This window comes from Dermochelys coriacea, chromosome 5 (assembly GCF_009764565.3).
Source record: "Dermochelys coriacea isolate rDerCor1 chromosome 5, rDerCor1.pri.v4, whole genome shotgun sequence".
Lineage (NCBI taxonomy): Eukaryota > Metazoa > Chordata > Testudines > Dermochelyidae > Dermochelys > Dermochelys coriacea.
This window is the reverse complement of record NC_050072.1, coordinates 22,642,717-22,664,621: the sequence shown is the minus strand read 5'-3', so window position 1 is coordinate 22,664,621 and position 21,905 is coordinate 22,642,717. Positions and strand designations below refer to the sequence as shown.

Below are 21,905 nucleotides of genomic sequence, written 5' to 3'. Positions count from 1 at the left end.
AATCTCTGATTGCTTTTTGTAGCTTTCAGACATTTATAATTGTTTTATTTATAAAGATGTTATTAACAAAACATGTGTGTTGTCACTAATACCCTTGCAGATATATTTATAATTAACATTTCCTCTGTAGTTCAAGCTTTCTGACAGAGGAATGTCCATAGCATTCAGGATTATTGACTGTTGAAAATATTCTAGGCATTTGTAAATGAACTTCAACTATCTGCAAACAGCAGTTTGTAACACCATTTTCTTTCCACTATAATCCATGTCTTCTGTGTAGCGTAGGACACCATCTCTCAAACAGTTACCAGCAGCAGTTGGAGAGGCAGCATACAGAATCTAAGGGCTACATTCTGCTCTGTTACACCAGCGTAAATCTAGAATAATTTTACAGATTTCAGATGTAAATGAGAGCAGAATTTTGCCCTACCCATTTTTGTATTAAGCGCACTAGCCTGCAAAATACTGGCGAGCATGCAGAACAAGAGGATTTTCAGCAGCTAACTTCTAGGTCTATAAATTATATGCCACCTTGTGGTAAATGTAAGTTCCTGCACCATTATAAAACAGCAACACCTTTAAGTTGTAATAACCTTATAAAGAACAACAGTAGAGTCACATTATATTGGTCGCTGGAACACTAAGGCAAATTTTCTGATAATATTTTGTTTGACACAACTTAAAAAGAGACAAAAATCTGACATCTCACCATAATTCCAAATATAATATACCTTACATAGAGAGTTAATAATAATGTGTTTACTCTGCAACGCCAGAAGAATTGGCCCTATCCTACTAGCAGTAGATTGGATTAAATATGCTGTGGATTTGTACACCAGGCACCAAAAGGGGCTGCATCCTTGCTGCTTCAGCCGTCATTTTTCATATTACAGAGACAATACAGTTACACTCTCAAAGGTGGACAAACTAAACCTTCTCTGCAGTCTGAGCTCAGATAATACAACACAGATGATAAACTAAATAATCTCTGTGCAGAGAATGCATTCAGAACAGCTCCCTGTAGAGATCTCCTCCTGGCAGTATCTCTCTCTCTTCCAGCATAAGCAAGATCGTGACTTCCAGCATATGCTTAAGAAACATACTGCCTCTCCAAGCAGTTTTCTTATCAATAGCAGCTGCAGGGCTCACTAGTAATGAGGTAAAGGGCTCTGAAGAAGGCCAACAAAACATCATGTGAGCTGGACTTAATTGTTTGTACTGTAGGAGGCCTTCTAAGATGGGACAGGTTCAAAGGGACTCTGTCAAGTAGTTTAGATTCAAGTTTTATACAATGCAAACCATTTCTTTAAACATCTCACTGAAGTGTTGGTGAACCCTGGGATTGCCAAGATTTACTCTGCCTGAATTCAGTATCTGTACCAATGATGACTGCCTCAGAATCTCATTGCTTTCTTGACCAATGGGCATGACCCAGATGGATTCTGGTTCTATTCAGAAGTGGACACATTCTGGATCTGATGTCTGGGGTCATAAGGTAGTGATGAATGACTGTTTTCATGGTCAGAACATCAACTCCCCTTGGTGTACATCAGGAGAATCCTGCCATGCACAAGTTGGGAAGTAGGGAGATATCTTATCCTTGTTTTCACTGGCATGTTGGATTGTGTTTTGATGGTCACAGAGACTACTGGATCCAACTGGATTCACACAATTCTCTGCAGCATGATCCTTTCCAACTATTAGACCACCTCACTGATGGCCACAGTCAACTATTATAACCATATTTTGTTGATGCATGGGCCTTTGCTCTACATCGGTCGTACAGATGAACTGGATTATATATTAGAACTAGGGGCAAATTCAGTGTTTCTTATACACCGCATAGTCCCACTGGTTCCAATGGGATTGCATGGGGTTAAAGACAGCAGAGAAAGCTGGCAATTTTTTCTCTGACTGTTGTTGCTTTCAGCAACATTTCTCAACACAGTCCAGTCATCAGGGGTGTGGGGGGTGAACTCATTGGGATAAAATAAAAATTGAAAGGGACTTTGGTTTAATACTTGTTCCAAACCAACATTTTTACTGTAGTTTAAAAACAGACAAGCCTAATTATCTTTTTATTTTTAAAATGATGCATGTCTCTGTAATTCTTGCTTTTGTCTAGAAATACTGGCATGAAAATATTCACATTTTTAAAAAGATGTTGAAAAGTTGGGAGAAGGTGCAGAATTTGAGGTCTGGAAAAAATGCCTTGCAGGAAAAGACTTAAAGAGCTTAGTCTGTTTAGCTGATCAAAAAGATCAAGAGGTGACTTGATTTCTGTGTAGAAGTACTTTCACAGGAAGAAAACATTAGGTATTGAAGGGCTCTTTAATCTAGCAGAGAAAGGCACAGCAAGAACCAGTGGCTGGATATTAAAGTCCAACACATTCAAATGGGAAACAAGGCACAAATTTGTAACCATGCAACGGAACAAACTACCAAGGGAGGTGGTGGATTCTCCATCTTTTGATGTCGTCAGATCAAGACTAAGTGCCTTTCTCAAAGATATGCTTTAGCCAGACCCAAGTTATTGGGCTCAGTAGAGGGGGTAACTGGGTGAATTTTATGGCCAGTATTATTCAGAAGGTCAGACTAGATGATGTAATGATCCCTTCTGGTCTTAAATTGATGAATCTGTGGTAAATACGATGAGGGAAGCTGTTCTCCTGGTATTACCATTTTGTACACTATCAGGAAGCCTTGGAAAGCTCACAAAGGAGTCTGGTATTTCTAGCCGAAAAAAGGATCAAATAAAATTCAGTGGAGTATTTGAGGGATGTTCTAATGCCCAATGCAGTCAGTGAAAAGACTCCTGTTGGCTACAGAGAGTGTTAGGTGGGGCACTCGATAAGCATATGAGTGCTTAGATGCTTGTCTGAATCTCCTAATATTTTGACTATTCATGACTAATTCTGATACCCTTAATACTGATGATCAGCTAACCTTATCTCCTCTTTATCATCTTCCTCTTTGTACTTTAGGACAAGGAAGTACAGGGCATATTTCTGATCTGACATGCCAAGATAAGAAAAATAAACCTCTCGCTCTCAAAGGCAGAACTACTTGTTGCAGTGGATCCCAAAAGGCTTCCTGGGTGTGGAGTCTGGTAGAATAATCCTACAGGAAAATCAGTTGGCTGTGAAGCTGTCTTAGTGCCCGGGTGTATTACTACGGTTAAGATTCTGTCACGGGTATTTTTAGTAAAAGTCAGGGATAGGTTCCGGGCACTAAACAAAAATTCACAGAAGCCCGCAACCTGTCCCTGTTCCCGTGGTCCCGAGGTTGGCGGCAGCCATTGTTCTGGCGGCTCTGGGGCAGACTGCAGGTCACCTGTTCCAGCAGTTTCCCCCCGACTGCTGTTCCGGCTGCCAATGCTCTAGCAGCCCCAGTGCTGATCACTGATCAGCTGTTGCAGTGGCCCCTGGGGTGACTGCTGGTCAGTTGTTAGGCAGCCCAGGGCTGGCGACCGGTCAGCTGTTCTGGTAGCCACTGCTCCAGCCCTGGCCCAGAAGAAGTCTTGGAGGTCCCAGAATGTCACAGAACCCGTAACCTCTGTGACAGAATCATATCCTTATGTATTACAGAAGAACATGATGAATGTGAATTTTTTTACATTGGACACAGTAAATATATATATAACCAAAAGTCATGTCCTTAATACTATACTAAAAGAAAGCCTGTTTGTATCTAGTGTTGCAGTTTTATTTTTCAAAAGCAGTACACATTTATGAAAACATGACCCAAACAATTATACTAAAGTATGTTTTCAAATGAGCAAGTATAACACAATAGCTAAGTATGCTGCTGCTGGTCCATTTAGAGGCAAACAGCTACTATTGCTACTAGAGTTCCCCCATTAACTCCAGTTGCAGAAGTCTGTACCATGATTCTGAAGGTCCAGGTTTGCACCCTACTATTGGCTCTTGTGGACGATCATTACGCAAGCCTACATGTGGGACAACTATTAAAACAATGATTGTTTGTTTGTGATGCTAAAGTGATTAGCTCTATGTGAGACCAACAATAATAAGGTTGAAATGCTTATTTTCAGGGTTATTCTGCAGATTCCACAACAGATTCATTCCTACATACCTAACGATTATAGTGACCTTTTCTATAACTTGGCTGTAAACCTTTACCACGAATCCCAATTCTCAGCCCTGTTTGCTCTTGGAGCTCCATTGCACAGCAGAATAATCAGTGTTGATAAAGACCAGTTTTGTGCAAATTGAATAAGACTATCACATTGCATGGGGTTTGAGTGTAATTTACAATATTTGAAAAGTGGCTGTTGGAGGGGATTGTAAATCATTTTGGATCTATAGGGCTGGCCTAGTGTAAATGCACAGATAAAAATACAAGTGTAAACATTTTCAGATATAAAAGAGGAAAAGGGCATTTCGTGCTGTTAACTGGAAACAGCTGCGTTTAAAATGTGGGCTGTACTGCCTCTGTGAAATTGCTCAGCCTTACATTGTGATTCATAATTGAAAAGCTAGTAATGGCATGAGCCTCTCTTCCTTTCACACTATTGGGTAGCATAAAAACTGCAAAGGCTGTTCTGTGGCACAGTAGCTTTTGCAACTGCTGTATGCTTTTCTTTCCTTTGGGTTTTCTGCCCTTTTAAAATGTATTGGAAATTGTTTTAATTTTAGCCGGGCTTTCTGAGAAGGCTGACAACGTGGTGAAAGCAGGAACCTGTTGTGCCTCTTGTAAGGAATTTCACCAGATAAAGCAGACGGTTTTACAACTAAAGCAAAAGGTACAAACGTTTTGTCAGTCACATCATTGCATTGTACATTTTAAAGGTATAAATTAGAGACTAGATACAGCTGCAGTTCTTCTTAGGGTACCTTTAAACATACCTGTGTTGATGAATCACAGCCACGTGAGGCTTGTGTTCATGAAAGAGAGTGTAGCAGGGTTTTAAAATCATGTGTGAATGGCAGCAATTGCTATTCCACAGACGTCATCCAAACAGATTGCTAATCATATCAAATTCAGTGGTAGCTTTGAGATTTAGATAGATGACCACCACGGACTAGGATAAGACCATGAAATCCAGTTCCATTTACAAGGATTTGAACCCAGCTGTGTTGACAAGCCGCATCATCTTTTCCCCTTTTATTCCTTCCAAATACACAACATTTAGGGCTTGAGCCTGCACAGAACAGGTATAGCCAGTACAAATGTAGTTTTGTCAAAATGGAAACTTTTGCAGGAACATGTCAATTTCAACTACATTTTGGTGAAAGGAGGTCTAAGCAATTCATTTTGACTTTCTTCTTACATTTTGGTAATATTCATTTGGACTTTCCTGTTTAATTTTATTTCATTTCAACTTTTAAATTATAATATTCTAATTTTAATGTGTTATTTTTTATTATGTAATGTGACATTATTGAAACAAAATGTTTTGATGGTTTAGAATGAAAATTTTTAGGCATTTCTGTTGTGTGGGAAAGTTGGAAATTTTAGCTTTTCTTTCTGATTCAGAACAACAAATTTTGAAATGTTGCAGTTTCCCACAGAACAGAAATTCCATTTTCTAACCAGCTCTTGTTAGAGGTAATATTAATTTAATGAAAACAGCATATAAGATAGCAATGCTGGCTGTAAACAAACAGCATTAAAGAAAATAACAAGTCCTTTGTGTGCTACTACGTGCAATTATTTACAGTAAATATGGCTCTTTGAATGGGCTGGTTGCCCAGTTATTTGCTCCCAATTGAGAAGCCTGGCATCAAATCCTGTATTAAGTAACCTGCTCTCAGATTTGGTGGGTATTGCAAACACTTCAGCGTGTGTGCTTATCTCCATTGGTAATTAAGTCTTGTCTACAGCAAAACATGCTGGCTGATCAGGAGTGACTTTCCTGACTTAGAATTGTTGTATGAGAATAAGGCACGTATGCCTGGAGGAAAAGGTTAGCAAACAGGAAACAAGGCCTTCTAACAGAGGCATGTGCAAGAGGTTTAATGCCTAGGCTCTGCCTATCTAGGTTGCCTTTATCTCATTACTCCTAAGAGCATTCTGTGCCAAAAAATTAAAAATTCTGCACACAATATTTTCAAATTCTGCAAATTTTATTTGTCAAATAAGTGTGGGGGGTCCAGCATGGCATTGGGGAGCACAGACCACTGACTGCACAGAGATGGGAGATCACTGTGCAACTCTTCCCCGGGACACTGACTCAGGGATGAGGCTGCACCCAATCCTGACACAGCATGAGGACCAGGCCTGCCCCAGAAACTCCTGAGGGCCCTGCCCTTCCATGTCAGGTGCACCAGTTGTGGGCAAGCAGGCTCAGCAAGGCAGGATCCAAGTGTGAAGAGGCTTAGTGTTCTGGGGATCCAGGTGTGGGTTGAGAAAGTTCTGTGGGGGGCAATCTGGGTGTGGGCAGCTCAGTGGGGGATCCAGGTGTGGGGCAGGATCTGGATGCACAGGGCTTTGTTGGGGGGTTCTGGGTGCAACCGTAATGGGACTCTGCAGGGAGGTCCAGGTGAAGGTGTTTTGGGCTCAGCAGGAAGGGGCTGTTTGTGGGGGGAACAGAGCTCAGCAGGGGGTCTGGGTGTAGTGGGTCCAGATGCTCTAGGGAATGTGGCTTTCAGGGGGGTGGGAATACGGTATGGGTGGCTTGTTGGGGTGGGCCAGGTGCAGGGCAAGTGGGGCTCGTCTGTAGGTTCTGGGTGTGGGGGTGGAGAGGTTAGGCTTGGTGGGGGGGGTCCTGGATGCATGGGGGTTGGGTGGATGGGGGAGCAGCTCCCTTGATCCCTTCCCTTGCAGTTGAGGAGCGATGGGTGCAGGAAGCACAGGGAGAAGGGAGTTTGCAGAGCTTTCTACAGCTGGAGAAGAAATCTGGAAGTGGGTCTGACACAGCCCCGAGTGCCATGCAGGGGAAGAGGGAAGTCCCATCCTGCCCAGCCCAGCCGGGACTAGCAACTGAGAATGGTGCAGAGTTGGAGCCATCAGCCGGGTCTTCCCCAGTCTCGCCCCCTTCCCCACAGTGATTTACCTCTCTGCCGGCTGCCCTGGGCACCCAAAACATACTGCTTGGGAGGGTTGCATGAGCACTCTTGTGCTTCCATTTGCTTCCCTGCATTTTTCTGTGAGTAAGCAAAGAGATCTGTGAGGGACATAAATTCTGCATATGTGCAGTATCGCAGAATTCTCCTAAGAGTATCTCATATAGGCTCAGCCTGTAGTGGATTGTATCACAGATGGCAGAACCAATAAGTAGTAGGGCTGGGATCAAGACAGAGATGCCACCTTGAATGGTTTCTTCAGTGGGACTCAATGTCACCATGATGTACTAGTGCAACATCCTGACTGCAAAGTTGTGCTGACCCTGAACCTTGCAGCATTCAGGATAGCTCTAGTGAAACTGGGACGAGCCAGTTGAAGAACTAGGCTGAGGATATCTAGCATGCAAATGAGTTGTCAAAATTTATAAAAAATATATCAAGTCAGCAATCCAGTGCTTGGAATCCTGCACATCTGCTCATTCAGACATATGTAAGCATCTTTATTAGAAATCAGTCCAGTCAAACCATGTCAAAATCAACTAGTCTACAGTTCTCATAGGAACTCCTCAAAACTACAATATGTAACATGAAACATTGATGGTGGGAGATCTAGTTTCTAGCGCTGCCATTCCCTAAAAATCTGTCCACACAAAACTTTACACCGAGACAGAAAAAGGTAGGTTGTGAGGAAAGGTTGGCTTTTGAGTTATGGATGGAGAAAACCAAAGTCATTTTGGACAATTATTCCAATCTATCCAAAAAGTGAAATATGAATTAGGTCAGTGAGTCTAGTTAATCCCTAAGAGGATAACGGTCAGCATCCAAAACACATGGTTTGGCACCAATTTGTATAACAGGCAGTTTCTGGCTAGGAGATATAAAAGTTAGTGAACTAGACCCAGGACTCACTTACTTGACATGTTTAGTGCATGTCTCGGGTCCAGCTGACTCAGTGAGGAGGCATGTGTGTATGCTGGCTTTGCAGATATTTTTTTTTACTTACTAAATTATTTAATAAAGAGGCTTGTTGACAGTACAAGTGATTTTTTTTACCCAAGCAACAGAAAACGTTTTTATATTCTGTTCATGTCGATCCTTTGCAGTTACACACATTTATTCCTGTTCAGAACATAAACTGAATAATTGGTCATTGTAATGACTATAATTAGTGGCATTTATATAGCAGTTGGCATCCTGAAAGAGCTCAAAGTATCCTCCAGGCCACAAATTAAAATAAAATCTATACAGGGGAAATTAATTAATCCATCACTCAAATGGGACCATCATGGGGTGAAACATTCCATGCTTTTCAACAGTGCATATAAATACTACACAGCTGCTTAGTCCAGATGAAATTTGAGATTGGCAGAATTTTACTTACTAGTTTGAATTTATAGAGACGCTGGTTCTAAGACACCTAGATCTCTCCTGCCAAAAGTGCAAGGGAAATTTTAATGCTCACAAATGGTCAAGACTTAGTTCTAGCTCTCAATCTAAAAATGGCATCTTTGGCAGAATGTAGCCCGAAATCTATGCTGGGGCATTGGTTTAATACCTACACAGAGAGAAGGATTTCATTTACAAAGTCACCACTGTCACTTCTTGCAGCATTTAGATGGTTCTTATATGCTTCCAACCAAGTGGTAGCACAACCCCACTCACGTCTTATGAGAGATCACAGCCCAAGATAACAATCTTGTATAACCCAGGGATCAGTGTGTGTTATGTGTCCCTCTTATGCTTAATCCACAAAGGCTGGGGGTCTGTTACAGAACCCTTCCCACAGAACCTTGTTATTTAGCTCAAGCTGTAGCAAATTGTGCTTTTGGCTCTGGAGGTCCCAGGTTCAATCCTTGGGTAATAGCTAAAATAGCGGCTGGCACACCTGAAGGTCATAAATTAATTGATTAGGGAAGTGCAGATATTTTAATTTGAAACAAAGGATAAAAGTACAAAGGGCCCAATAAAGCATAAAGAGTGTGTCTCTGGTGAGGGTCCCTCAGGAGTCCCACTGGCCACCTAAGCTTCAGTGACCTGCCAGCATCTGTGCTTCCTCTGGGACTCCTGGGAAATATCTATCCCACCCTGACCACTCAATTCCTCCCGCTTCTCAGAATGTAAACTGCACTTGAGTTTTAGCTTGTGCCCCAGGACAGACAAGCTAGCTGAGGTGTAAAGCACCACCACATTCGGCTGAGAGGGTGTTGTGTGTGGATGGGAGCCAGATTAGGGACAACACACAGGTAAGAGCCTGTGTTAGCTCTGCAGTAAAGAAAAACCTTTGGACTCTAGCCAGCCCAGCTGCCTTGTGTGGCAACCAGGTGTTGTGGAATGACATCAGTGAAGGCACTGAGCGTGAACAGCAAGAAGGCTTAGCAGGCTGATTAACAGACTGGGAAAGACTCGATAGGGTTACACAATCACTGTCCCTTGTTGATAGTCCTAAAACAGGGCTCAAACAAGGAGCTGAGCCAGGAGCTCATCAGGCGAGGTCTGACCAGTGTCAGATGAGAGGGGAGGATAAGAGCAAACCCTTCTACCACACATATTCCCATTCCTCAAAAATACAGTTCTCTTCTTTTTTTTAAAGAAACAAAATTAGGGCTCTTGGTCTCATTTCCTCTCTCTCTCTGCCTTGGCTGAAGCCTTAGGGCTGTAGATATTGGGGCATTACTATGAGTGAGAAGGAGAGAAGAGGAAGTAACCTGGGCCCCGATGGGTTTGCCACTGATTTGTTGTGTGACATGTGGTGAATCATTTGACCTGCCTTTGTCTCAATATACCTAGGTGTAAAACAGACACTAACATTTAGCTCCATCCCAGGCTTAAGTCATTAATGCTTGCAAAATGCCTCCATCCCTTGATGGAGAGCCTTGCATGAAAGTTGCTGCATATTACAGGCACACAGTGTTACCATCTCCTTACATTAAAAGCCTTATATTTAAACCGTTGGCAGGTGAGTGTATGTCAACAATTGATAGCAATAACTACAGGAGTCTTGAGACCATCCAATTCAATGAATTCCAAGTGACTGGTCAAATTAATGCCAAATAGAAAGAATCATTATGCTTTAGAATACAGTTCTCTAATGCAAATGTGAAGGAGTTGAGCACTGAAATAGCCAGTCAGCCAAATTCATCCAGGAGGTCAGCGGAGTTACACCAGGAATGAATTTGCCCCAAGTATCTTTAAAACATTCCTTAAATTCTGTTCGGCAGAGCAAAATTCCCAACTCCACCTTTGGTCACTCCCAGCTAGTAACTTTCTTGGCTGCAGATCAGTAGGGATGATTGTTGTCTCCCCTGGACCGATTTTTGGGGGACAGAAGGTTTTCAGAATATCTTAAAATTTAACAGTGAAATGTTTTTAATTATCTAGACAAGGGTGCCTGGTGTTTAATGCATAAGAGCACTTCAAATACACAATGTGCATCTCTTCATGCAGTCCAACTTTGTTTTGTTCAGCTACTTTCATACAGAGTGTATCCACAACACTTTTCTGAGTTAAATCCTACAGTTACAGGGTTAAGGAACAACAGAGGGAGAGGGAAAGGAAGAGATATAGTGCAGTCAAGGAAGAAGAAGAGAAGTTTCCTCATGAGACTGGCGACTTAATGAGACTTCATCCAGTTTAAAGAATTTTGTTGTTACTTCTCTACTTTCTCCCCATTTGCATTGTTCATCAGCCTTTCAGAGTAAATACCATTGGTCTCTCCCTACTGGATATATGATCATTTGGACCCGATCATCACCTAGGATCCCCTCTTTCCCACTTCTGGGATCTCCCATGCTTGTAAGTGGAAGGTAGAGGAGAGTCCTACCACTGCAAAACCATCCACAGAGCAGGAAGAGAGGCCTAACTGAGTTGCCCTCCTACCCCCACTCAGTTCCTCTTTCCCCAGCCCCAAAGAAAGGTAGTGGGGCACATGGCCCCAGCAGTTCCCTGTCCCTCCCTACAGCCCCACATCATCTGGACTCCTCCACAGAATTTCACAGCGGGGGAGGGAAGTGGTCCTTTCAGAAGGCCCCAGCAACCTCCAGGAAGGAGAAACTCAAGAGCAGCAATGGTGGATACCAGCAGGGAGGGGACTACCTGTGCCCTGGCCATTCAATGAACCAGCCCCTAGGGGCCACACAGTACCAGCAGCCTCCTGCCCTCTTCCAGTAGCACTATGTGACAACCCTTGTACAGTCTCTGGAGCCCTGATGCGATCTGCCATTCTGAGCTCTATGAGCTGTTTTGTGGGACTAGGAGGCTGACTCTTGTGGTGTGTCTGGGTAGAATGCCCAGGGAACCCAGTGCGGGTAGAAAAGCACATGCTAGTTCTGTTCAAGAGAGTGTGCTGAAAGTAGCAGTATATCCAGGGGATAGCATGGGTGGAGGCTTAGACTAGCTGGCTGAGTATGTACCCAGGGGGCCTGGGTGGGCTTGTACTACAAGCTGTCACTTGCTCTACCCCCAGCTACATTGCTATTTTTAGCACACTAGCTCAAGCAGAACTAGTGTGTGTCTGTCTACTGGCGCTGGGAAGCGTGTTGCCAGCTGCAGTGGAGATGCAGGTATAGGAAAGGAAAGGGGAGTTAGAGATGATGGGCAGGTCCCACTGGCATCTCCATACCCCAGACTGCCATGATATCAGAGAACACACTGAACTAATCAGTGGACTTTCTGCACCCTGGCAGCTGCAGCTATCTGCCACCACCCCCTGACAGCAGCAGAGAGTGGAGAAACAAGGGGCCATAGTGACCTCACAGTCCCATGTGGGACAGGTGGGGGCGTGGGTTGTACAGAGTGAGGCAAACCATCTGAAGGAGCTGTGGGGGCAGTTGATGTATATTTAAATGAACTAATGGTGCTGGGTAAAGGGGCAGACGGGGGGAGTCTATGCAGAGGGGAGAAACAAACACATTAATTAATTAATAAATTATTAATACAGAAATAATCAACTGTGCGCCAACGGATCACTTCTTTGGCTAGGGTGTGCAGTGCAAACATAAAGGGGTAACAACAACAGGGTTATGGTTTGATAGGGAATATTTTGAATTCTTATCTTTTTTTTAAGTTTCAGTGATTTTGGGCCATCAAGTGATGCACATTGCCAGGCTGTGTAGCCATGAGATCTTATTGCTGTAGCCCTCTTTCTTCCCCCTTCCTTCTGCTCTTCTGTATCATTTGCTGCACTCACTTGTTGGCTGTTGTCTTAAAATATGCCCTGATCCTGCAATGAACAACACATGAGCAGGCAGTGTGCCCATACAGAGCCCCATAGTCATCTCGGGGGGGCTGCACCCTAGTACAACAGTCTGCCCTTACGCAGTCTAGTATTGCAGGATTGGGGCATTGTACTGTAAGCACCTTGAATCACAGAAATATGTCTTGGTTTGTGCCTGTACAGGAACAAGGACCAGGGAACCCCAAACCTGACAGGGCCTTTGGGAAGTGCCATAATATAAATAATAGTGAGAATATTAGTAGTAAATATTTCATCTGCATCAAGACCTTTAAAGTTTCACTCACTTTGTTTCCAGAGAAATTTAACAAGGCTTGTCATTGAAACTGGGAAACTAGAGTGGATCTACAACCCTTTCTCTTTTTTCCCCCTCAGGTTGCTTTGCTACCAAACAACGCTGCTGACCTTAGCAAACAAATCACTGGTGAAAAGGTGCTTGCATCTAATGCCTATATACCAGGCCCCCCTGGGCAACCAGGACACCAAGGCCCTCCAGGTAAGCCAGGAGAAATCAAATATAAAATAGTGATATGAACAAAAAACTTTTCATTTAATATGATTCTAAGTGTGCAACATTTGTCTTTTAAAATTGGTTTTATCTGCCAATCCACCACATCACAATCTGACAGTGCCTTCTATATCTTTCCCATTTTCTCTTCATCAAACATTTCTTCACATACAAGTCCTATAGATTTTTTTTTTCATCTCTTCGTGGAGTATCTCATATATTTCAGTCACCATTTTTCATTTTTGTAACTCAGCCTGAAATTGTCCTCACCTCATTTCAGAAATGCCTGTTACTTTAGCCCATTCTCATTAATGCAATAGGAAATGTGCTTTTAATTTGCAAGGGTTCAAATAAACCTTTTTCCTATGATATTTTTGCATGAATTCATTCATTGCTTTAGTGATGATTTCTGGATTCAAACGCACTGAAAAACAAAAACAAAACTCCACTGACACACTTTACATTTTGTCTCATTTGGGGTTGAAACCATGAGAAATCACAGAGTTTATAAACCTATAATTCAGGCCTGATACCTTGAAGCTAAGGTCATATATGCTAAAAGGTTCACTAACTTCAATTAACTTAGGTCTAATTTTGGATTAGTAACAAACCCAAGAGAGTTTTACTTGGTTCTGGGTTTCATTAGGAAGTTTTGCAGCGTTCTAGCTGTATTCCTTAGTTGGCTTGATTTCTTATCAACTTAATTGATTCCTATCATTATGGTCTCCTTTAGTCTCTGACAGGTTTCAGAGTAGCAGCCGTGTTAGTCTGTAGCCGCAAAAAGAAAAGGAGTACTTGTGACACCTTAGAGACAAAAGCTTATGCTCAAATACATTTGTTAGTCTCGAAGGTGCCACAAGTACTCCTTTTTTTAGTCTCTGAATAGAAGAAATCTTTGCTTTATTTTCTTGGAGGAGAGTGTCTTCAGTTTATGGTATGTCATCAGTGCAAAGACAATATTGTTTTAAACCCTTCTTCTGGCTAAGACTCTGACTGCAATGTACTGTTTATTATCTTCTTGAAATCATTCTGAACAAGGCTTGACTCTAGTCTCTACACTTCTTCCATCTAGTTTCTCAATGACCTGCGCTGTCCAAGGTACTGTAGAATTATCTTTTTCTAGTTGAAAACTATCTATGCTAATCTATTTCCTATGTGATTAGTGAACAAGTAGGCTGGGATTTTTCAAATGGAATGACACACTAAGTCAGTGGGAATTGGGTGTCTGGCTCCTTTGCAAACCCTAATCATAAACATTTTTAGTTCTGTTTTCCACCTCAGTGTTTTACTTCCATTTCTTGTGCCCTTCATGTCCATGCACTGTGAAGAGGAATGCATCATCTGCTGGTTATAAAGCAGTTCAGCCAGATATCACATTAGTGTTGCTTATTATGCAAACGTTGTTTGTTTCAGACATGATGTCTACTTCTGAGAGGCAAAGAAAGGCAATGTTTCTATTGACCTATATGTAAATCATTTGTCTTGCTTCACCTCTTAAAAGTATATTTTGTTCAGAGTCAACAGTCACGTTGTAGCTGATGAGTATAAGAAGTGGAATAGAAGAACAGTACACGTTTCTGCTCATATATCAGGTAGAAGAAAGATGCAACACATCACCAATAAAAGTGGGCTAAACTTGAAAGTCCTGATTGTTTCTGTGCCTCTCCTCTGTAGAGCCTTAAATCCACCATTGCTGCAAGTTTGTTGATGCTTGCTTTTTTACAAAAGGTTTTTCTTTAGTTTAACTTGCCCATTTGCTCTTTGTTGTGTTAGTATTGAGACATTTCTGCTTTTCCCTTCATTTCCCACTCTTCATATCCCTGACCACCTGTCTGATAGCAGTGGTAGTCTAGTTCTGTTCATGAAGTTTCCTTAATTAATGTTTGTGAAGCACTTTGTGATCCTGGGATGAAAGTGAAGAACGGTGCTGTTGCTCTGAATAATGGCATTGTTCCTGACTGCCTTATTGCTGTGTTTTGGTTTTGTGGAACTACTGCAGCTCATCATTGAAGTACTATCCTAAAGAAAAGAGAGAAAGGAAAAGAGAATCTATTAGGGAAATTGTATACTTTGCTGCTTACATTGATATACTAATGGAAAGTCTCTAACTGGGTATTAACCTTCACTGGATCACTTTTAATTTATAGGGGCCCCGGGACCAAAAGGAAGTCCAGGATTTCCTGGCTCACCTGGACCTCCAGGCCAGCCAGGTCCTAGAGGATCAATGGGACCCATTGGACCATCGCCTGACATATTACATATTAAGCAGGGCAGACGGGGCCCAGTGGTCAGTATTTTACTTTCCTGTCAAGAACATGCAGTGTGTCCCCCCACCATCCACGTGCATACACAATCCTTTCCATTCTTGTGAAAACCATTCCTTTGTCTTGCAGGGTCCGCCGGGGGCACCAGGGAGAGATGGTACCAAGGTGAGGCCAGAAGGATTAGTCTTTTCCCGTATGCATACATCCCCCAATTGCTATCATCAGTCTGACTGATTGCTATTTCAGATAAGTTTATTCCAAATACTAAGATCATTTTCCTCTCCCACTGATTTGATCATGTTCCACACCCCCCACCCGCTTCAAAGACCTTCCATGTCTTTCTCTGTTTCCACATCAAGTACATGCTCCTTACCCTCACTTTCAAGACCATCCACGCATTTGCACTCATATCCTCAGAGTCTCTCTCTTATGCACTGCTGAATCCTCCCCACCTACAAATCCCTTTGTGTCCTCATCCTACTCTCTGTTTTGTGCTTTCATTTATGTTCCCTGGCTGTTGAAAATGCTTATCCCCTCTTCTATGCTGAGCATCTGCCCTTTCCTTCTCTATATCCTTCTTTAAAGAGGACAGTGATCAGTTGTTCTCTATGTTCACTGAGGGCAGGACAAAAAGTAATGGGCTTAATTTTCAGCAAAGGAATTTAGGTTAGATATTAGGAAAAACTTTCTAACTAAGAATAGTTAAGCTCAGGAATAAGCTACCAAAGGAGGTTGTGTAATCCCTGTCATTGGAGGTTTTTAAGAACAGGTTGGACAAACACCTGTCAGGGATGGTCTAGGTATACTTGATCTTGCCTCAGTGCAAGGGGATGAACTAGATGAACTCCTGAGGTCACTTCCAGCCCTACTTTTCTATGATTGTATGACCATAGCAGAATATTAGAATCAAGTCCTTCATCAGGTATCGAGTCAAAATGAAACCTGATTCACAAGGTAAAACCACTGCTTTGTTTTATCCTTGAAGGGTATGTTCCTGCAATTGTTTTGCAATGAAAACCCCCACTGGTTGCTGGAGGATTTTGTATAGGATAATTACGTTGCTGAAGGTAACATTTTCAAAAGCACTTAAGTGACTTGAAGCCTAAGTCCCATTTTCAAATGTGACTTAGACACTTAGCAGCCAAAGACCTATTGACTTTTTAAGAGACTGTGGTTGCTAAGTGCCTAAGTCACTTTTGAAAATAGGACTTAGGGTATGTCTACACTACGAAATTAGGTCGAATTTGTAGAAGTCGGTTTTGTAGAAAGCATTTTTATACAGTCGAGTGTGTGTGTCCCCACACAAATGCTCTAAGTGCATGTAGTTGGCGGACTGTGTCTACAGTACCGAGGCAACCATCAACTTCCGGAGCTTTGCACTGTGGGTAGCTATTCCACAGTTCCCGCAGTCTCCACCGCCCATTTGAATTCTGGGTAGAAATCCCAGTGCCTGATGGGGCTAAAACATTGTCGCGGGTGGTTCTGGGTACATATCATCAGGCCCCCGTTCCCTCCCTCCCTCCCTCCGTAAAAGCAAGGGCAGACAATTGTTTTGCGCCTTTTTCTTGAGTTACCTGTGCAGACGCCATATGCATAGCCCGCTCAGCTAACCATCACCGTATGTCTCCTGGGTGCTGGCGGACGTGGTACTGCATTGCTACACAGCAGCAGTTTATTGCCTTTTGTCAGCACAGTGCAGTATAACTGGTAACCATCGTCGACGTAGTCCTGGGTGCTCTTTTAACCGGGCGCCTGGGCAAACATGGGAGTGACTCAGCCAGGTCATTTCCCTTGTTTTGTCTCATGGTGATTGAGTCCTACTGGCAGTGCATTGTCTTTTAATCTGCAGCCAGCAGAAGATGATGGCCAGCAGTCATACTGCACCGTCTTCTGCCGAGCACCCAGGAGGTGACAATGGCTAGCGGTAGTACTGCAAAGTCTGCTGCCAGCAAGATGTATAAAGATAGATGAAATGGCTCAAAACAAGAAATAGACGAGATTTGTTTTGTATTCATTTTCTCCTCCCTCCCTCCCTCTGTGAAATCAATGGCCTGCTAAATCCAGTTTTGAGTTCTATCCTTGAGGCCGCCATTCAGTTTCTTGCAAAGCCACCCCCTTTGTTGATTTTAATTCCCTGTAAGCCAAGTCGTCAGTCGCCCCTCCCTCCATCAGGGCAACAGCAGACAATTGTTCCGTGCCTTTTTTCTATGCAGATGCCATACTACGGCAAGCATGGAGCCTGCTCAGATCACTTTGGCAATTAGGAGCACATTAAACACCACATGCATTATCCAGCAGTATATGCAGCATCAGAACCTGGCAAAGCGAAACCGGGCAAGTAGGCGACATCAGCGCGGTTACAAGAGTGATGAGGACATGGACACAGACTTCTCTGAAAGCACGTGCCCTGGCAATGTGGGCATCATGGTGCTAATGGGGCAGGCTCATTCGGTGGAACGCCAATTCTGGGCCCTGGAAACAAGCACAGACTGGTGGGACCGCATAGTGTTGCGGGTCTGGGACGATTCCCAGTGGCTGCGAAACTTTCACATGCGTAAGGGCTCTTTCATGGAACTTTGTGACTTGCTTTCCCCTGCCCTGAGGCGCAAGAATACCAAGATGAGAGCAGCTCATGGTTGAGAAGCGAGTGGCAATAGCCCTGTGGAAGCTTGCAATGCCAGACAGCTTTTAGTCGGTTAGTCGGGAATCAATTTGGAGTGGGCAAATCTACTGTGGGGGCTGCTGTGATGCAAGTAGCCAACGCAATCAAAGATCTGCTGATATCAAGGGTAGTGACCCTGGGAAATGTGCAGGTCATAGTGGATGGTTTTGCTGCAATGGCATTCCCTAACTGTGGTGGGGCCAGAGACAGAACCCATATCCCTATCTTGGCACCGGAACACCAAGCCAGTGAGTACATAAACCGCAAGGGGTACTTTTCAATAGTGCTGCAAGCACTGGTGGATCACAAGGGACGTTTCACCAACATCAACGTGGGATGCTGGGAAAGGTACATGACGCTCGCATCTTCAGGAACTCTGGTCTGTTTCAAAAGCTGCAGGAAGGGATTTTCTTCCTAGACCCGAAAATAACTGTTGGGGATGTTGAATGCCTATAGTTATCCTTGGGGACCCAGCTTATCCCTTAATGCCATGGCTCATGAAGCCATATATAGGCAGCCTGGAGAGTAGTCAGGAGCTGTTCAACTAAAGGCTGAGCAAGTGCAGAATGGTGGTAGAATGTCTATTTGGATGTTTAAAAGCGCGCTGGCGTAGTTTACTGACTCGGTTAGACCTCAGCGAAACCAATATTCCCACTGTTATTACTGCTTGCTATGCACTCCACAATGAGAGTAAAGGGAGAGACGTTTATGGCGGGGTGGGAGGTTGAGGCAAATCGCCTGGCTGCTAGTTACGCACAGCCAGAAACCAGGGCGGTTAGAAGAGCACAGGAGGGTGCGGTGCGCATCAGAGAAGCTTTGAAAACCAGTTTCATGACTGACCAGGCTACAGTGTGAAAGTTCTGTTTGTTTCTCCTTGATGAAACCCCCTGCCCCTTGATTCACTCAACTTCCCTGTAAGCTAACCGCCCTCCCCACCTCCCTTTGATCACCGCTTGCAGAGGCAATAAAGTCACTGTTGCTTCACATTCATGCATTCTTTATTAATTCATCATACAAATAGGGAGATAATAACCAAGGTAGCCCAGGACGGGGGGTGGAGGAGGGAAGGACAAGGCCACACAGCACTTTAAAAGTTTAAAACTTATTGAATGCCAGCCTTCTGTTATTTGGGCAATCCTCTGGGGTGGAGTGGCTGGGTGGCCTGAGGTCCCCCCCACCGTGTTCTTGTGCGTCTGGGTGAGGAGGCTATAGAACTTGGAGAGGAGGGCAGTTGGTTACACAGGGGCTGTAGCGGCGGTCTGTGCTCCTGCTGCCTTTCCTGCAGCTCAACCATATGCTGGAGCATATTAGTTTGATCCTCCAGCAGCCTCAGCATTGAATCCTGCCTCCTCCAATCACCCTGCCGCCACCTTTCAGCTTCAGCCCTCTCTTCAGCCCACCACCTCTCCTCCCGGTCATTTTGTGCTTTCCTGCACTCTGACATTGTCTGCCTCCATGCATTCGTCTGTGCTCTGTCAGTGTGGGAGGACAGCATGAGCTCAGAGAACATTTCATCACAAGTACGTTTTTTTCACCTTCTAATCTTCGCTAGCCTCTGGGAAGGAGAAGATCCTGTGATCCTTGAAACACCTGCAGCTGGTGGAGAAAAAAAAAGGGACAGTGGTATTTGAAAAGACACATTTTATAGAACAATGGGTACACTCTTTTATGGTAAACCTTGCTGTTAACATTACATACATAGCACATGTGCTTTCGTTATAAGGTCGCATTTTGCCTCCCCCCACCACATGGCTAACAGCGGGGAACATTTCTGTTCAGCCATAGGCAAACTGCCTAGCAGGAATGGGCACCTCTGAATTTCCCCTTAAGAAAAGCACCCTATTTCAACCAGGTGACCATGAATGAAATCACTCTCCTGAGGATAATACAGAGAGATAAAGAACGGATGTCGTTTGAATGCCAGCAAACATACACTGCAATGCTTTGTTCTACAATGATTCCCGAGTACGTGCTACTGGCCTGGAGTGGTAAAGTGTCCTACCATGGTGGATGGAGTAAGGCTGCCCACCCCAGAAACCTTTTGCAAAGGCTTTGGGAGTATATCCAGGAGAGCCATGAATGCCAGGGCAAATTAATCATTAAACATGCTGGCTTTTAAACCTTGTATAGTATTTTAAAATGTACACTCACCAGAAGTCCCTTCTCCGCCTGGTGGGTCTGGGAGGCAGCCTTGGGTGGGTTCGGAGGGTACTGGCTCCAGGTCCAGGGTGAGAAACAGTTTCTGGCTGTCAGGAAAACCAGTTTCTCTGCTTGTTTGCTGTGAGCTATCTTCCTCATCCCCAAAACCTGCTTCCGTCTTGCCTCCATCTCCATTGAAGGAGTCAAACAACACAGCTGGGGTAGTGGTGGCTGAACCCCCTAAAATGGCATGCAGCTCATCATAGAAGCGGCATGTTTGGGGCTCTGACCTGGAGCGGCTGTTCGCCTCTCTACTTTTCTGGTAGGCTTGCCTCAGCTCCTTATGTTGCATGCAGCACTGCTTCGGGTCCCTGTTATGGCCTCTGTCCTTCATGCCCTGGGAGATTTTGACAAATGTTTTGGCATTTTGAAAACTGGAACGTAGTTCTGATAGCACGGATTCCTCTCCCCATACAGCGATCAGATCCCATACCTCCCGTTCGGTCCATGCTGGAGCTCTTTTGTGATTCTGGGACTCCATCATGGTCACCTCTGCTGATGAGCTCTGCATGGTCACCTCTGCTGATGAGCTCTTCATGGTCACCTGCAGCTTGCCACACTGGCCAAACAGGAAATTGAAATTCAAAAGTTCGCGGGCCTTTTCCTGTCTACCTGATCAGTGCATCTGAGTTGAGAGTGCTGTCCAGAGCGGTCACAATGGAGCACTCTGGGATAGTTCCCGGAGGCCAATACCATCTAATTGCGTCCACAGTACCCCAAATTTGACCCAGCAAAACCGATTTCAGCGCTAATCCCCTTGTCGGGGGTGGAGTAAGGAAATCGATTTTAAGAGCCCTTTAAGTCAAAAAAAAAAAGGGCTTCATGTGGACGGGTGCAGGGTTACATCGATTTAACGCTGCTAAATTCAACCTCAATGCCTAGTGTAGACCAGGGCTTAGGCTTTAAGTCACTTAAGTGCTTTTGAAAATTTTACCCTGGGTCCTTAATAGTCTCAGCTGATGTAAATCAAAAAAGTTCTATTGAAGTCAATGGCACAACTTCAGGTTACTTCAGGATCTGGCCCACAGGCTTTAAATCATTGCATGGTGGCAAGTTTGGAGTATCTTAAGAAAACTTATTTTTTTACATAAACTTTCTCGCACATGCTTACAAATTGTGTGTTCAAGGAAAGATGGAGCTCAAAAAACAGTATTCGTGTGGGTAATTTCATTTTTAACAGCTGGAACGTAAGTGCTCCTACATGTAATTGTTTTTTATAATGGATGGCCATCTTATTAAATGTATACATATTGTGTGTGGAGATATCGGTCTCTGGGCCATAAATAAAAACGTATTTTAGAAAAGATACAGCCATTTTGGAAGTAATCAACCAATTTATCTTTATATGCTCTAATTACTTCTATGATATGAAACTTCTCTTCCTAAAATCCCTGTTGAAAGTGCTCATGTCTCTCTCACTTCTGTTGTTGCATGCATGAAATGCATTTAGTTCTTCATACTGATTTCTGATCTCTGTCTTCACCCTGATTCAATTTCTGCCGCTTCCATCTGACTGATCCAGATCTTCAAATTCCTCACTATTTTCTCTTGGTGACTATGGCCCAGGTAAGCAAAGGTTTTAGGGGCCTAAATTCCATTAATTTCCATGGGAATTAGTCACCAAATACCTTTGAGTATTGGGGCCTATGTCCTTCTGATTTCTTTTTTTCCTGGGGTTTCTTTTTTGGTTCTTTTTTTTTTTTGTCTTGATTTTCTATTTTAAGAGATTGTGCAAATCTGTCATTTCTTGTTAATCTGAATACCTTCAGAAAAAAAAAACAAATTGTATTTGAAAAGCTTTTATCTTACCTGTATAACAAATGGTAGCAAACACTTAGTTTTACATGTGACTGGTGACCCAAAACATCAGCTCTTCAATCAAATAATGATTACAATGCTATAATAAGTGAGTAAAGTCTTTCTCCTCTAGTGACATGTGATTTCCTCTGTGGTCAGTACTCTTTCCTTGGTTGTATTTTTTATGATGAACTCTATAAATCATAAAAACCCTTAA

General features: G+C 43.4%; 1 protein-coding gene across 1 annotated transcript in view; it reads left to right on the top strand.

Annotated features, from left to right (window-relative positions):
• The window catches only part of CCBE1 (collagen and calcium binding EGF domains 1), a 219,063-nt gene that overhangs the window by 188,829 nt on the left and 8,329 nt on the right, over positions 1-21,905 (top strand). The window contains exons 6-9 of the mRNA XM_038403593.2: positions 4,659-4,765; positions 12,634-12,754; positions 14,914-15,053; positions 15,160-15,195. Of these exons, the coding sequence (XP_038259521.1) occupies positions 4,659-4,765; positions 12,634-12,754; positions 14,914-15,053; positions 15,160-15,195 (404 nt within the window). The remainder of the gene's footprint in view (positions 1-4,658; positions 4,766-12,633; positions 12,755-14,913; positions 15,054-15,159; positions 15,196-21,905) is intronic.